Consider the following 16,450-nt stretch of genomic DNA (forward strand, 5'->3'; position numbering starts at 1 on the left):
TCTGAACAGTAAAAATAAACGTGAGTGTAATTGTACCATGAAGCGCCTGCAGAGGTCGCCGGCCTCCACTTGTTTACTTCCACGGTACACTTTATACCTGCTTTGGCGTTCACGTCAAGCTATGGCAACAATAAAAGGGAAGCCATAAAAGTTATCTTCAAAGTAAAAGCACGGCAAAGCGTGAATCGCTGCTAATGTCCCTGTAGCAGCCACCTTTATTCCTAAAATACAAATATGACCTAAAATGCCTCAACAACGGTTATATTTATTTGGAAGCTTAATTGTATGTTTAGTGATTAATTAAATCGTTATTTTATTTTTGAAAGTGTTAACAAGAGAAGGATGCACTTGACTTACATATCCACTTTTTTTTTTATACCTTGCTTGAACTCACCACCTACAACAAGTTTGACAGCAGTTTTTTCTCTCTCTGTGTAGCAACACACAGCTGGACTTTCCCCACTTTGGACGTCATTTTCGCACGTTTTAGACATTTTAATCAACATAAACATGTCTCGGGTCTCTTGCTGGCTATGAGGACTTTTATGTGACCATAGGTTTGGTCACTTTTTTCCCCCTTGTTGTTGACTCAAGGTGGACCCCTTGATACCTTGGTGTTGTTTTTCTTCTGGTCCATATCTGGAGTTTTTTTTCCTGTTTTTTTGTTTTTTAAAGGGATTTAAAGATGTCGAGGAGTGCGCAGGAGGTGAACAAGATCACTGAAAGTACATACAAGGTGGGTACTGGAAGGTTGGAGCACAGCAGGTTCACCCACTTGCTTAAAACCATTCATGTGTCCAAAAAAAGTAAAAAAGCCTTATATAAGTGTTACAATGAAGGAAACACATGATGTAAGTGTCTATATTAGCTACAGTCGTGGTCAAAAATGTACATACACTTGTAAAGAACATAATGTCATGGCTGTCTTGAGTTTCCTACTATTTCTACAACTCTTATTTTTTTGTGATAGAGTGATTGGAGCACATACTTGTTGGTCACAAAAAACATTCATAAAGTTTGGTTCTTTTATGAATTTATTATGAAAATGTGACCAAATCTGCTGGATCTGACCACAGAACATTCCACCAGAAGGTCGTATCTTTGTCCATGTGATGTCAGATGAAACAGAAATTGAGCTGTTTGGCCACATTACCCAGCAATATGTTTGGAAGCCTTTAATCCCAGGAACACCATACCTACCGTCAAGCATGGTGGTGGTAGTATTATGTTCTGGGCCTGTTTTGCTGCCAATGGAACTGGTGCTTTACAAGAGAGTAAATGGTACAATGAAAAAGGAGGATTACCTCCAAATTCTTCAGGGCAACCTAAAATCTTCGGCCCGGAGGTTGGGTCTTGGGCGCAGTTGGGTGTTCCAACAGGACAATGACCCCCAAACACACGTCAAAAAGTGGTAAAAGAATGGCTAAATCAGGCTAGAATTAAGTTGTTAGAATGGCCTTCCCAAAGTCCTGACTTAAACGTGTGGACAATGCTGAAGAAACAAGTCCATGTCAGACAACCAATAAATTTAGCTGAACGGCACCAATTTTGTGAAGAGGAGTGGTCAAAAATTCAAGCAGAAGCTTGTGGATGGCTACCAAAAGCGCCTTATTGCAGGTAAACTTGCCAAGGGACATTAACATTGCTGTATGTATACTTTTGACCCCGCACATTTTCAGTAGACCCATAATAAATTCATAAAAGAACCAAACTTCATGAATGTTTTTTTGTGACCAACAAGTATGTGCTCCAATCACTCTATCACAAAAAAATAAGAGTTGTAGAAATTATTGGAAACTCAAGACAGCCATGACATTATTTTAGTGTATATAAACTTTTGATCGCGACGGTATGTGTCCAAAGAATAGTTCACCATTTCCGATCTGGACAACCAGTTGGACCAAAAATACAAAAAATGTCATCTGTCTTGAGCCGCAAAAAATTAAAAGTTTTATATAAGTGTTATAATGAAGGCAACACATGATGTAAGTGTCTTTATTAGATATATTAGCCTACTATCAAAATTACTTTAAAAGCCTTATATAAGTGTTATAATGAAGGCAACACATGATGTAAGTCTCTATATTAGCTATATTAGCCTACTATCAAAATGACTTTAAAAGTCTTATATATGTGTTAGAATGAAGGAAACACATGATGTAAGTGTCTATATTAGCTATATTAGCCTACTATCAAAATGACTTTAAAAGTCTTATATAAGTGTTATAATGAAGGAAACACATGATGTAAGTGTCTATATTAGCTATAATGCCCTACTATCAAAATGACTTTAAAAGTCTTATATAAGTGTTATAATGAAGGAAACACATAATATAAGTGTCTGTATTAGCTATATCAGCCTACTATCAAAATGACTTTAAAAGTCTTATATAAGTGTTATAATGAAGACAACACATGATATAAGTGTCTGTATTAGCTATATTAGCCTACTATCAAAATGACTTTAAAAGTCTTATATAAGTGTTATAATGAAGGCAACACATGATGTAAGTGTCTATATTAGCCATATTAGCCTACTATCAAAATGACTTTAAAAGTCTTATATATGTGTTATAGTGAAGGAAACACATGATGTAAGTGTCTATATTAGCTATATTAGCCTACTATCAAAATGACTTTAAAAGTCTTATATATGTGTTATAATGAAGGAAACACATGATGTAAGTGTCTATATTAGCCATATTAGCCTACTATCAAAATGACTTTAAAAGTCTTATATATGTGTTATAATGAAGGAAACACATGATGTAAGTGTCTATATTAGCTATATTAGCCTACTATCAAAATGACTTTAAAAGTCTTATATAAGTGTTATAATGAAGGCAACACATGATGTAAGTGTCTATAATAGCTATATTAGCCTACTATCAAAATGACTTTAAAAATCTTATATAAGTGTGACGCAAAATCTTTGTTGACAGAAATGCTACCTTTTAATTTTTATTCTACACATTTTGTGCAACTTTGGAAATCACTCGTAAAACGCAGGCTTCTCACAGGATGAGGTAACTTCTGGAATTTACTGGCTCAGAATAGATGTGTTAAAGGAAACGGCAGCTGGGTAACGTTTGCTGTGGTCTGGAACAACATTTTTTGGAATAAATCAAGATTAGGTCAGATTTATTGCAGTTCATTATGAGTTCATCTTTGTAGGGTTCATTTTGTTGTCAAAACTAATACTATTGACTTTATAATACGCTTTGTTGGTGTAGCTCAGGGGTCGGCAACCCAAAATGTTGAAAGAGCCATATTGGACCCAAAATACCCCCCAAAAAATCTGTCTGGAGCCGCAGAAAATTAAAAGCCTTATATTGTTATAATGAAGACAGCACATTATATAAGTGTCTATATTAGCTATAATACCCTACTATCAAAATGACTTTAAAAGTCTTATATAAGTGTTATAATGAAGGCAACACATGATGTAAGTGTCTATATTAACTATATTAGCCTACTATCAAAATGACTTTAAAAGTCTTATATGTGTTATAATGAAGGAAACACATGATGTAAGTGTCTATATTAGCTATAATGCCCTACTATCAAAATTACTTTAAAAGTCTTATATAAGTGTTATAATGAAGGCAACACATGATGTAAGTGTCTATATTAACTATATTAGCCTACTATCAAAATGACTTTAAAAGCCGTATGTAAGTGTTATAATGAAGGCAACACATGATGTAAGTGTCTATATTAGCTATAATACCCTACTATCAAAATGACTTTAAAAGTCTTATATAAGTGTTATAATGAAGGCAACACATGATGTAAGTGTCTATATTAGCTATATTAGCCTACTATCAAAATTACTTTAAAAGTCTTATATAAGTGTTATAATTAAGGCAACACATGATGTAAGTGTCTTTATTACCTATATTAGCCTACTATCAAAATGACTTTAAAAGTCTTATATAAGTGTTATAATGAAGGCAACACATGATATAAGTGTCTATATTAGCCTACTATCAAAATGACTTTAAAAGTCTTATATAAGTGTTATAATGAAGACAACACATGATATAAGTGTCTACATTTGCTATATTAGTCTACTATCAAAGGCTTACGCAAATCTTCATTGACAGAAATGTTGCATTTTAATTTTGAATCGACACATTGTTGCAACATTGGAAACCATTAGTAAAATTGAAGCTTCTCTGAGGGTGAGATAACTTCTGGAAATTACTGGCTCAGAATGGCCGAAGGTATATATGTGTGTGTCCAAGTTAAAGGAAACGTCAGGCTGTCTTCTTCTAATGGATTTAATACAATCTTTGCAAGCTGGTTAACGTTTGCTGTGGTCTGGAACAACATGGCACACAAACAACTATGAGAAATGCAGCCAATATTACATACAGATAATGTGTCATGAGACATGCAAATATAAATTAAATACACAGAGGACATAAGTAAAGGAAATTAAATGAGCACAAATATACCTACAAACGAGGCATAATGATGCAATATGTACATACAGCTAGCCTAAATAGCATGTTAGCATCGATTAGCTTGCGGTCATGGATTGACCAAATATGCCTGATTAGCACTCCAGCGAATCAATAAAATCAACAAAGTTCACCTTTGTGCGTTCGCGCACAGCATAAAACGTTTGGTGGACAAAACGAGACAAAGAAGGAGTGGCATAAAAAACGTCTTTCTGTGGCAGCATCGGAGAAAGTTGTACATGTAAACAAACTACGATGAGTTCAAGGATCGCTGAAATTAGTAGGACAAAACAGCACTTGCCAAATACTCTCATCAGTGAAGCGTGTATAACACAAACAGTGGGATTTATAATAATTAGGAAGGTTTGTGTCATGTTTGTTCAGGTCCAGGGAGCCACTAAGGCAGCGCTAAAGAGCTGCATGCGGCTCTAGAGCCGCGGGTTGCTGACCCCCGGTCTAATAGCCCACTTCAAAATCATCCTTGGTTGTTTACTGCATATAATGTAAATACTGTGATCCCAGCATGTGCAGGTGACCTGCCATTCATTAACAAAATGCTAGCTGTGCATTTCAAGCTTCTTGTGACATGCTGAACTTGTTTTGGCTCACTGCTTGTGTTTTTAATCATTTCCTGCTCTCTGGGTTTGGGTGTGTGTGCATTCACGTCCCAACATGGTTACACACATACAAAAATAGCTGGCTAATTGACATTATTACGGAGATAAGCTGTAATATTCTTCCTGGAGAAACTGAATTAAACAGAAATCCCCCCCTCCTCTCCAGTTGTTTATGCTATCTGCCACCATAAACATACTTGAAGATAGGCGAACACACTTTCACAGAGCTAAAAATAAAATGTGACGTACCTCAGGGATCACTACTGGGACCAAAATTGTTCAATCTCGATATAAATGACATTTGTAAAGTTACAAAGGACTTAAAGTTAGTATTATTTGCAGATGATACAACAGCGTTTTGTTCAGGAGAAGATAATACAAATAATAACAGAAGAAATGAACAAATTAAAAAGATGGTTTGACAAAAACAGACTATCTTTGAATCTCAGTAAGACTAAAATAATGCTATTTGGTAACAATAGAAGAGAAAGTCAAACACAAATACAAATAGACAGAGTAGATATTGAAAGGGTAAAAGAAAACACATTTTTGGGTGTAATAATAGATGATACAATGAATTGGAAATCTCATGTAAAAAATGTAAAAAGGGTCAAATAAAACACATTTTTGGGTGTAATAATACATGATAAAATGAATTGGAAACCTCATGTAAAAAATGTAAAAAGGGTAAAATGAAACACATTTTTGGGTGTAATAATAGATGATGAAATGAATTGGAAATCTCATGTAAAGAATTTAAAAAGGGTCAAATAAAACACATTTTTGGGTGTAATAATACATGATAAAATGAATTGGAAACCTCATGTAAAAAATTTAAAAAGGGTCAAATGAAACACATTTTTGGGTGTAATAATAGATGATGAAATGAATTGGAAATCTCATATAAAAAATGTAAAAAGGGTCAAATAAAACACATTTTTGGGTGTAATAATAGATGATAAAATGAATTGGAAACCTCATGTAAAAAATGTAAAAAGGGTCAAATAAAACACATTTTTGGGTGTAATAATAGATGATAAAATGAATTGGAAACCTCATGTAAAAAATGTAAAAAGGGTCAAATGAAACACATTTTTGGGTGTAATTATAGATGATAAAATGAATTGGAAACCTCATGTAAAAAAGCATCAAATGAAACACATTTGTGGGTGTAATAATAGATGATAAAATGAATTGCAAACCTCATGTAAAAAGGGTAAAATGAAACACATTTTTGGGTGTAATAATAGATGATAAAATGAATTGGAAATCTCATGTAAAAAATTTAAAAAGGGTCAAATAAAACAAATTTTTTGGTGTAATAATACATGATAAAATGAATTGGAAACCTCATGTAAAAAATGTAAAAAGGGTCAAATGAAACACATTTTTGGGTGTAATTATAGATGATAAAATGAATTGGAAATCTCATGTAAAAAATTTAAAAAGGGTCAAATAAAACACATTTTTGGGTGTAGTAATACATGATAAAATGAATTGGAAATCTCATGTAAAAAATTTAAAAAGGGTCAAATGAAACACATTTTTGGGTGTAATAATAGATGATAAAATGAATTGGAAATCTCATGTAAAACATTTAAAAAGGGTCAAATAAAACAAATTTTTGGGTGTAATAATACATGATAAAATGAATTGGAAACCTCATGTAAAAAATGTAAAAAGGGTAAAATGAAACACATTTTTGGGTGTAATAATAGATGATAAAATGAATTGGAAATCTCATGTAAAAAATTTAAAAAGGGTCAAATAAAACACATTTTTGGGTGTAATAATACATGATAAAATGAATTGGAAACCTCATGTAAAAAATGTAAAAAGGGTCAAATGAAACACATTTTTGGGTGTAATTATAGATGATAAAATGAATTGGAAACCTCATGTAAAAAAGCATCAAATGAAACACATTTGTGGGTGTAATAATAGATGATAAAATGAATTGCAAACCTCATGTAAAAAGGGTAAAATGAAACACATTTTTGGGTGTAATAATAGATGATAAAATGAATTGGAAATCTCATGTAAAAAATTTAAAAAGGGTCAAATAAAACACATTTTTTGGTGTAATAATACATGATAAAATGAATTGGAAACCTCATGTAAAAAATGTAAAAAGGGTCAAATGAAACACATTTTTGGGTGTAATTATAGATGATAAAATGAATTGGAAATCTCATGTAAAAAATTTAAAAAGGGTCAAATAAAACACATTTTTGGGTGTAGTAATACATGATAAAATGAATTGGAAATCTCATGTAAAAAATTTAAAAAGGGTCAAATGAAACACATTTTTGGGTGTAATAATAGATGATAAAATGAATTGGAAATCTCATGTAAAAAATTTAAAAAGGGTCAAATAAAACAAATTTTTGGGTGTAATAATACATGATAAAATGAATTGGAAACCTCATGTAAAAAATGTAAAAAGGGTCAAATAAAACACATTTTTGGGTGTAATAATAGATGATAAAATGAATTGGAAATCTCATGTAAAACATTTAAAAAGGGTCAAATAAAACACATTTTTGGGTGTAATAATACATGATAAAGTGAATTGGAAATCCCATGTAAAAAATGTAAAAAGGGTCAAATAAAACACATTTTTGGGTGTAATAATAGATGATAAAATGAATTGGAAATCTCATGTAAAAAAATTAAAAAGGGTCAAATGAAACACATTTTTGGGTGTAATAATACATGATAAAATGAATTGGAAACCTCATGTAAAAAATGTAAAAAGGGTCAAATGAAACACATTTTTGGGTGTAATAATAGATGATAAAATGAATTGGAAATCTCATGTAAAGAATTTAAAAAGGGTCAAATAAAACACATTTTTGGGTGTAATAATAGATGATAAAATGAATTGGAAACCTCATGTAAAAAATTTAAAAAGGGTCAACTAAAACACATTTTTGGGTGTAATATTACATGATAAAATGAATTGGAAACCTCATGTAAAAAGGGTAAAATGAAACACATTTTTGGGTGTAATAATAGATGATAAAATGAATTGGAAATCTCATGTAAAACATTTAAAAAGGGTCAAATAAAACAAATTTTTGGGTGTAATAATACATGATAAAATGAATTGGAAACCTCATGTAAAAAATGTAAAAAGGGTCAAATGAAACACATTTTTGGGTGTAATAATAGATGATAAAATGAATTGGAAATCTCATGTAAAAAATTTAAAAAGGGTCAAATAAAACACATTTTTGGGTGTAATAATACATGATAAAATGAATTGGAAACCTCATGTAAAAAATGTAAAAAGGGTCAAATGAAACACATTTTTGGGTGTAATTATAGATGATAAAATGAATTGGAAACCTCATGTAAAAAAGCATCAAATGAAACACATTTGTGGGTGTAATAATAGATGATAAAATGAATTGCAAACCTCATGTAAAAAGGGTAAAATGAAACACATTTTTGGGTGTAATAATAGATGATAAAATGAATTGGAAATCTCATGTAAAAAATTTAAAAAGGGTCAAATAAAACACATTTTTTGGTGTAATAATACATGATAAAATGAATTGGAAACCTCATGTAAAAAATGTAAAAAGGGTCAAATGAAACACATTTTTGGGTGTAATTATAGATGATAAAATGAATTGGAAATCTCATGTAAAAAATTTAAAAAGGGTCAAATAAAACACATTTTTGGGTGTAGTAATACATGATAAAATGAATTGGAAATCTCATGTAAAAAATTTAAAAAGGGTCAAATGAAACACATTTTTGGGTGTAATAATAGATGATAAAATGAATTGGAAATCTCATGTAAAAAATTTAAAAAGGGTCAAATAAAACAAATTTTTGGGTGTAATAATACATGATAAAATGAATTGGAAACCTCATGTAAAAAATGTAAAAAGGGTCAAATAAAACACATTTTTGGGTGTAATAATAGATGATAAAATGAATTGGAAATCTCATGTAAAACATTTAAAAAGGGTCAAATAAAACACATTTTTGGGTGTAATAATACATGATAAAGTGAATTGGAAATCCCATGTAAAAAATGTAAAAAGGGTCAAATAAAACACATTTTTGGGTGTAATAATAGATGATAAAATGAATTGGAAATCTCATGTAAAAAAATTAAAAAGGGTCAAATGAAACACATTTTTGGGTGTAATAATACATGATAAAATGAATTGGAAACCTCATGTAAAAAATGTAAAAAGGGTCAAATGAAACACATTTTTGGGTGTAATAATAGATGATAAAATGAATTGGAAATCTCATGTAAAGAATTTAAAAAGGGTCAAATAAAACACATTTTTGGGTGTAATAATAGATGATAAAATGAATTGGAAACCTCATGTAAAAAATTTAAAAAGGGTCAACTAAAACACATTTTTGGGTGTAATATTACATGATAAAATGAATTGGAAACCTCATGTAAAAAGGGTAAAATGAAACACATTTTTGGGTGTAATAATACATGATAAAATGAATTGGAAACCTCATGTAAAAAATGTAAAAAGGGTCAAATGAAACACATTTTTGGGTGTAATAATAGATGATAAAATGAATTGGAAATCTCATCTAAAAAAACGTAAAAAGGGTCAAATAAAACACATTTTTGGGTGTAATAATAGATGATAAAATGAATTGGAAATCTCATCTAAAAAAATTTAAAAAGGGTCAAATGAAACACATTTTTGGGTGTAATAATAGATGATAAAATGAATTGGAAATCTCATGTAAAACATTTAAAAAGGGTCAAATAAAACAAATTTTTGGGTGTAATAATACATGATAAAATGAATTGGAAACCTCATGTAAAAAATGTAAAAAGGGTCAAATAAAACACATTTTTGGGTGTAATAATAGATGATAAAATGAATTGGAAATCTCATGTAAAACATTTAAAAAGGGTCAAATAAAACACATTTTTGGGTGTAATAATACATGATAAAGTGAATTGGAAACCTCGTGTAAAAAATGTAAAAAGGGTCAAATGAAACACATTTTTGGGTGTAATAATAGATGATAAAATGACTTGGAAATCTCATGTAAAGTATTTAAAAAGGGTCAAATAAAACACATTTTGGGGTGTAATAATACATGATAAAAATGAATTGGAAACCTCATGTAAAAATGTAAAAAGGGTAAAATGAAACACATTTTTGGGTGTAATAATAGATGATAAAATGAATTGGAAATCTCATGTAAAAAATTTAAAAAGGGTCAAATAAAACACATTTTTGGGTGTAATAATACATGATGAAATGAATTGGAAACCTCATGTAAAAAATGTAAAAAGGGTAAAATTAAACACATTTTTGGGTGTAATAATAGATGATAAAATGAATTGGAAATCTCATGTAAAAAATGTAAAAAGGGTCAAATAAAACATGTTTTTGGGTGTAATAATACATGATAAAATGAATTGGAAATCTCATGTAAAAAATTTAAAAAGGGTCAAATAAAACACATTTTTGGGTGTAATAATACGTGATAAAATGAATTGGAAACCTCATGTAAAAATGTAAAAAGGGTAAAATGAAACACATTTTTGGGTGTAATAATAGATGATAAAATGAATTGGAAATCTCATGTAAAAAATGTAAAAAGGGTCAAATAAAACACATTTTTGGGTGTAATAATAGATGATAAAATGAATTGGAAACCTCATGTAAACAATGTAAAAAGGGTCAAATGAAACACATTTTTGGGTGTAATTATAGATGATAAAATGAATTGGAAACCTCATGTAAAAAATGTAAAAAGGGTCAAATAAAACACATTTTTGGGTGTAATAGTACATGATAAAATGAATTGGAAATCTCATGTAAAAAAAAAATGTAAAAAGGGTCAAATCAAACACATTTTTGGGTGTAATTATAGATGATAAAATTAATTGGAAATCTCATGTACAAAATTTAAAAAGGGTCAAATAAAACACATTTTTGGGTGTAATAATACATGATAAAATGAATTGGAAATCGCATGTAAAAAATGTAAAAAGGGTCAAATAAAACACATTTTTGGGTGTAATAATAGATGATAAAATGAATTGGAAACCTCGTGTAAAAAATGTAAAAAGGGTCAAATGAAACACATTTTTGGGTGTAATAATAGATGATAAAATGACTTGGAAATCTCATGTAAAGTATTTAAAAAGGGTCAAATAAAACACATTTTGGGGTGTAATAATACATGATAAAATGAATTGGAAACCTCATGTAAAAATGTAAAAAGGGTAAAATGAAACACATTTTTGGGTGTAATAATAGATGATAAAATGAATTGGAAATCTCATGTAAAACATGTAAAAAGGGTCAAATTAAACACATTTTTGGGTGTAATAATAGATGATAAAATGAATTGGAAATGTCATGTAAAAAATGTAAAAAGGCTCAAATGAAACACATTTTTGGGTGTAATAATAGATGATAAAATGAATTGGAAATCTCATGTAAAAAATTTAAAAAGGGTCAAATAAAACACATTTTTGGGTGTAATAATACATGATAAAATGAATTGGAAACCTCATGTAAAAAATGTAAAAAGGGTCAAATGAAACACATTTTTGGGTGTAATAATATCTGATAAAATGAATTGGAAACCTCATGTAAAAAATTTAAAAAGGGTCAAATAAAACACATTTTTGGGTGTAATATTACATGATAAAATGAATTGGAAACCTCATGTAAAAAGGGTAAAATGAAACACATTTTTTGGGTGTAATAATACATGATAAAATGAATTGGAAACCTCATGTAAAAAATGTAAAAAGGGTCAAATGAAACACATTTTTGGGTGTAATAATAGATGATAAAAATTAATTGGAAATCTCATGTAAAAAATTTAAAAAGGGTCAAATAAAACACATTTTTGGGTGTAATAATAGATGATAAAATGAATTGGAAACCTCATGTAAAAAGGGTAAAATGAAACACATTTTTGGGTGTAATAATACATGATAAAATGAATTGGAAACCTCATGTAAAAAATGTAAAAAGGGTCAAATGAAACACATTTTTGGGTGTAATAATAGATTATAAAATGAATTGGAAACCTCATGTAAAAAATGTAAAAAGGGTAAAATGAAACTCATTTTTGGGTGTAATAATAGATGATAAAATGAATTGGAAATCTCATGTGAAAAATGTAAAAAGGGTAAAATACATTTTTGGGTGTAATAATACATGATAAAATGAATTGGAAATCTCATGTAAAAAATGTAAAAAGGGTAAAATGAAACACATTTTTGGGTGTAATAATAGATGATAAAATGAATTGGAAACCTCACGTAAAAAATTTAAAAAGGGTCAAATAAAACACATTTTTGGGTGTAATAATACATGATAAAATGAATTGGAAACCTCATGTAAAAAATGTAAAAAGGGTAAAATGAAACACATTTTTGGGTGTAATAATAGATGACAAAATGAATTGGAAATCTCATGTAAAAAATGTAAAAAGGGTAAAATAAAACACATTTTTGGGTGTAATTATAGATGATAAAATGAATTGGAAATCTCATGTAAAACATTTAAAAAGGGTCAAATAAAACACATTTTTGGGTGTAATAATACATGATAAAATGAATTGGAAACCTCATGTAAAAAATGTAAAAAGGGTCCAATAAAACACATTTTTGGGTGTAATAATAGATGATAAAATGAATTGGAAATCTCATGTAAAAAAATTAAAAAGGGTCAAATAAAACACATTTTTGGGTGTAATAATACATGATAAAATGAATTGGAAACCTCATGTAAAAAATGTAAAAAGGGTCAAATGAAACACATTTTTGGGTGTAATAATACATGATAAAATGAATTGGAAACCTCATGTAAAAAATGTAAAAAGGGTCGAATAAAACACATTTTTGGGTGTAATAATAGATGATAAAATGAATTGGAAATCTCATGTAAAAAATGTAAAAAGGGTCAAATAAAACACATTTTTGGGTGTAATAATACATGATAAAATGAATTGGAAACCTCATGTAAAAAATGTAAAAAGGGTAAAATTAAACACATTTTTGGGTGTAATAATAGATGATAAAATGAATTGGAAATCTCATGTAAAAAATGTAAAAAGGGTCAAATAAAACACATTTTTGGGTGTAATAATACATGATAAAATGAATTGGAAATCTCATGTAAAAAATTTAAAAAGGGTCAAATAAAACACATTTTTTGGTGTAATAATACATGATAAAATGAATTGGAAACCTCATGTAAAAAATGTAAAAAGGGTCAAATGAAACACATTTTTGGGTGTAATTATAGATGATAAAATGAATTGGAAACCTCATGTAAAAAAGCATCAAATGAAACACATTTGTGGGTGTAATAATAGATGATAAAATGAATTGCAAACCTCATGTAAAAAGGGCAAAATGAAACACATTTTTGGGTGTAATAATAGATGATAAAATGAATTGGAAATCTCATGTAAAAAATTTAAAAAGGGTAAAATGAAACACATTTTTGGGTGTAATAATAGATGATAAAATGAATTGGAAATCTCATGTAAAAAATTTAAAAAGGGTCAAATAAAACACATTTTTGGGTGTAGTAATACATGATAAAATGAATTGGAAATCTCATGTAAAAAATTTAAAAAGGGTCAAATGAAACACATTTTTGGGTGTAATAATAGATGATAAAATGAATTGGAAATCTCATGTAAAACATTTAAAAAGGGTCAAATAAAACAAATTTTGGGGTGTAATAATACATGATAAAATGAATTGGAAACCTCATGTAAAAAAATTAAAAAGGGTCAAATGAAACACATTTTTGGGTGTAATAATACATGATAAAATGAATTGGAAACCTCATGTAAAAATGTAAAAAGGGTCAAATAAAACACATTTTTGGGTGTAATAATAGATAATAAAATGAATTGGAAATCTCATGTAAAAAATTAAAAAAGGGTCAAATAAAACACATTTTTGGGTGTAATAATAGATGATAAAATGAATTGGAAATCCCATGTAAAAAATGTAAAAAGGGTCAAATAAAACACATTTTTGGGTGTAATAATAGATGATAAAATGAATTGGAAATCTCATGTAAAAAAATTAAAAAGGGTCAAATGAAACACAGTTTTGGGTGTAATAATACATGATAAAATGAATTGGAAACCTCATGTAAAAAAATGTAAAAAGGGTCAAATGAAACACATTTTTGGGTGTAATAATAGATGATAAAATGAATTGGAAATCTCATGTAAAGAATTTAAAAAGGGTCAAATAAAACACATTTTTGGGTGTAATAATATCTGATAAAATGAATTGGAAACCTCATGTAAAAAATTTAAAAAGGGTCAAATAAAACACATTTTTGGGTGTAATATTACATGATAAAATGAATTGGAAACCTCATGTAAAAAGGGTAAAATGAAACACATTTTTGGGTGTAATAATACATGATAAAATGAATTGGAAACCTCATGTAAAAAATGTAAAAAGGGTCAAATGAAACACATTTTTGGGTGTAATAATAGATGATAAAAATTAATTGGAAATCTCATGTAAAAAATTTAAAAAGGGTCAAATAAAACACATTTTTGGGTGTAATAATAGATGATAAAATGAATTGGAAACCTCATGTAAAAAGGGTAAAATGAAACACATTTTTGGGTGTAATAATACATGATAAAATGAATTGGAAACCTCATGTAAAAAATGTAAAAAGGGTCAAATGAAACACATTTTTGGGTGTAATAATAGATTATAAAATGAATTGGAAACCTCATGTAAAAAATGTAAAAAGGGTAAAATGAAACTCATTTTTGGGTGTAATAATAGATGATAAAATGAATTGGAAATCTCATGTGAAAAATGTAAAAAGGGTAAAATGAAACACATTTTTGGGTGTAATAATACATGATAAAATGAATTGGAAATCTCATGTAAAAAATGTAAAAAGGGTAAAATGAAACACATTTTTGGGTGTAATAATAGATGATAAAATGAATTGGAAACCTCACGTAAAAAATTTAAAAAGGGTCAAATAAAACACATTTTTGGGTGTAATAATACATGATAAAATGAATTGGAAACCTCATGTAAAAAATGTAAAAAGGGTAAAATGAAACACATTTTTGGGTGTAATAATAGATGACAAAATGAATTGGAAATCTCATGTAAAAAATGTAAAAAGGGTCAAATAAAACACATTTTTGGGTGTAATTATAGATGATAAAATGAATTGGAAATCTCATGTAAAACATTTAAAAAGGGTCAAATAAAACACATTTTTGGGTGTAATAATACATGATAAAATGAATTGGAAACCTCATGTAAAAAATGTAAAAAGGGTCCAATAAAACACATTTTTGGGTGTAATAATAGATGATAAAATGAATTGGAAATCTCATGTAAAAAAAATTAAAAAGGGTCAAATAAAACACATTTTTGGGTGTAATAATACATGATAAAATGAATTGGAAACCTCATGTAAAAAATGTAAAAAGGGTCAAATGAAACACATTTTTGGGTGTAATAATACATGATAAAATGAATTGGAAACCTCATGTAAAAAATGTAAAAAGGGTCGAATAAAACACATTTTTGGGTGTAATAATAGATGATAAAATGAATTGGAAATCTCATGTAAAAAATGTAAAAAGGGTCAAATAAAACACATTTTTGGGTGTAATAATACATGATAAAATGAATTGGAAACCTCATGTAAAAAATGTAAAAAGGGTAAAATTAAACACATTTTTGGGTGTAATAATAGATGATAAAATGAATTGGAAATCTCATGTAAAAAATGTAAAAAAGGGTCAAATAAAACACATTTTTGGGTGTAATAATACATGATAAAATGAATTGGAAATCTCATGTAAAAAATTTAAAAAGGGTCAAATAAAACACATTTTTGGGTGTAATAATACATGATAAAATGAATTGGAAACCTCATGTAAAAAATGTAAAAAGGGTCAAATGAAACACATTTTTGGGTGTAATTATAGATGATAAAATGAATTGGAAACCTCATGTAAAAAAGCATCAAATGAAACACATTTGTGGGTGTAATAATAGATGATAAAATGAATTGGAAATCTCATGTAAAAAATTTAAAAAGGGTAAAATGAAACACATTTTTGGGTGTAATAATAGATGATAAAATGAATTGGAAATCTCATGTAAAAAATTTAAAAAGGGTCAAATAAAACACATTTTTGGGTGTAGTAATACATGATAAAATGAATTGGAAATCTCATGTAAAAAAATTAAAAAGGGTCAAATGAAACACATTTTTGGGTGTAATAATAGATGATAAAATGAATTGGAAATCTCATGTAAAACATTTAAAAAGGGTCAAATAAAACACATTTTTGGGTGTAATAATACATGATAAA

The 16,450-nt window shown here is 28.6% G+C and overlaps 1 protein-coding gene across 1 annotated transcript in view; it reads left to right on the top strand.

The window, feature by feature from the left end:
• The first annotated feature begins 399 nt into the window (after positions 1 to 399).
• The window catches only part of baiap2l1b (BAR/IMD domain containing adaptor protein 2 like 1b), a 146,966-nt gene continuing 130,915 nt past the window's right edge, over positions 400 to 16,450 (top strand). Inside the window, exon 1 of the mRNA XM_061974321.2 lies at positions 400 to 736. Within this exon, the coding sequence (XP_061830305.2) occupies positions 686 to 736 (51 nt within the window). The 5' untranslated portion in view covers positions 400 to 685. The remainder of the gene's footprint in view (positions 737 to 16,450) is intronic.

Source organism: Nerophis lumbriciformis, linkage group LG22 (assembly GCF_033978685.3).
Source record: "Nerophis lumbriciformis linkage group LG22, RoL_Nlum_v2.1, whole genome shotgun sequence".
Classification (NCBI taxonomy): domain Eukaryota; kingdom Metazoa; phylum Chordata; class Actinopteri; order Syngnathiformes; family Syngnathidae; genus Nerophis; species Nerophis lumbriciformis.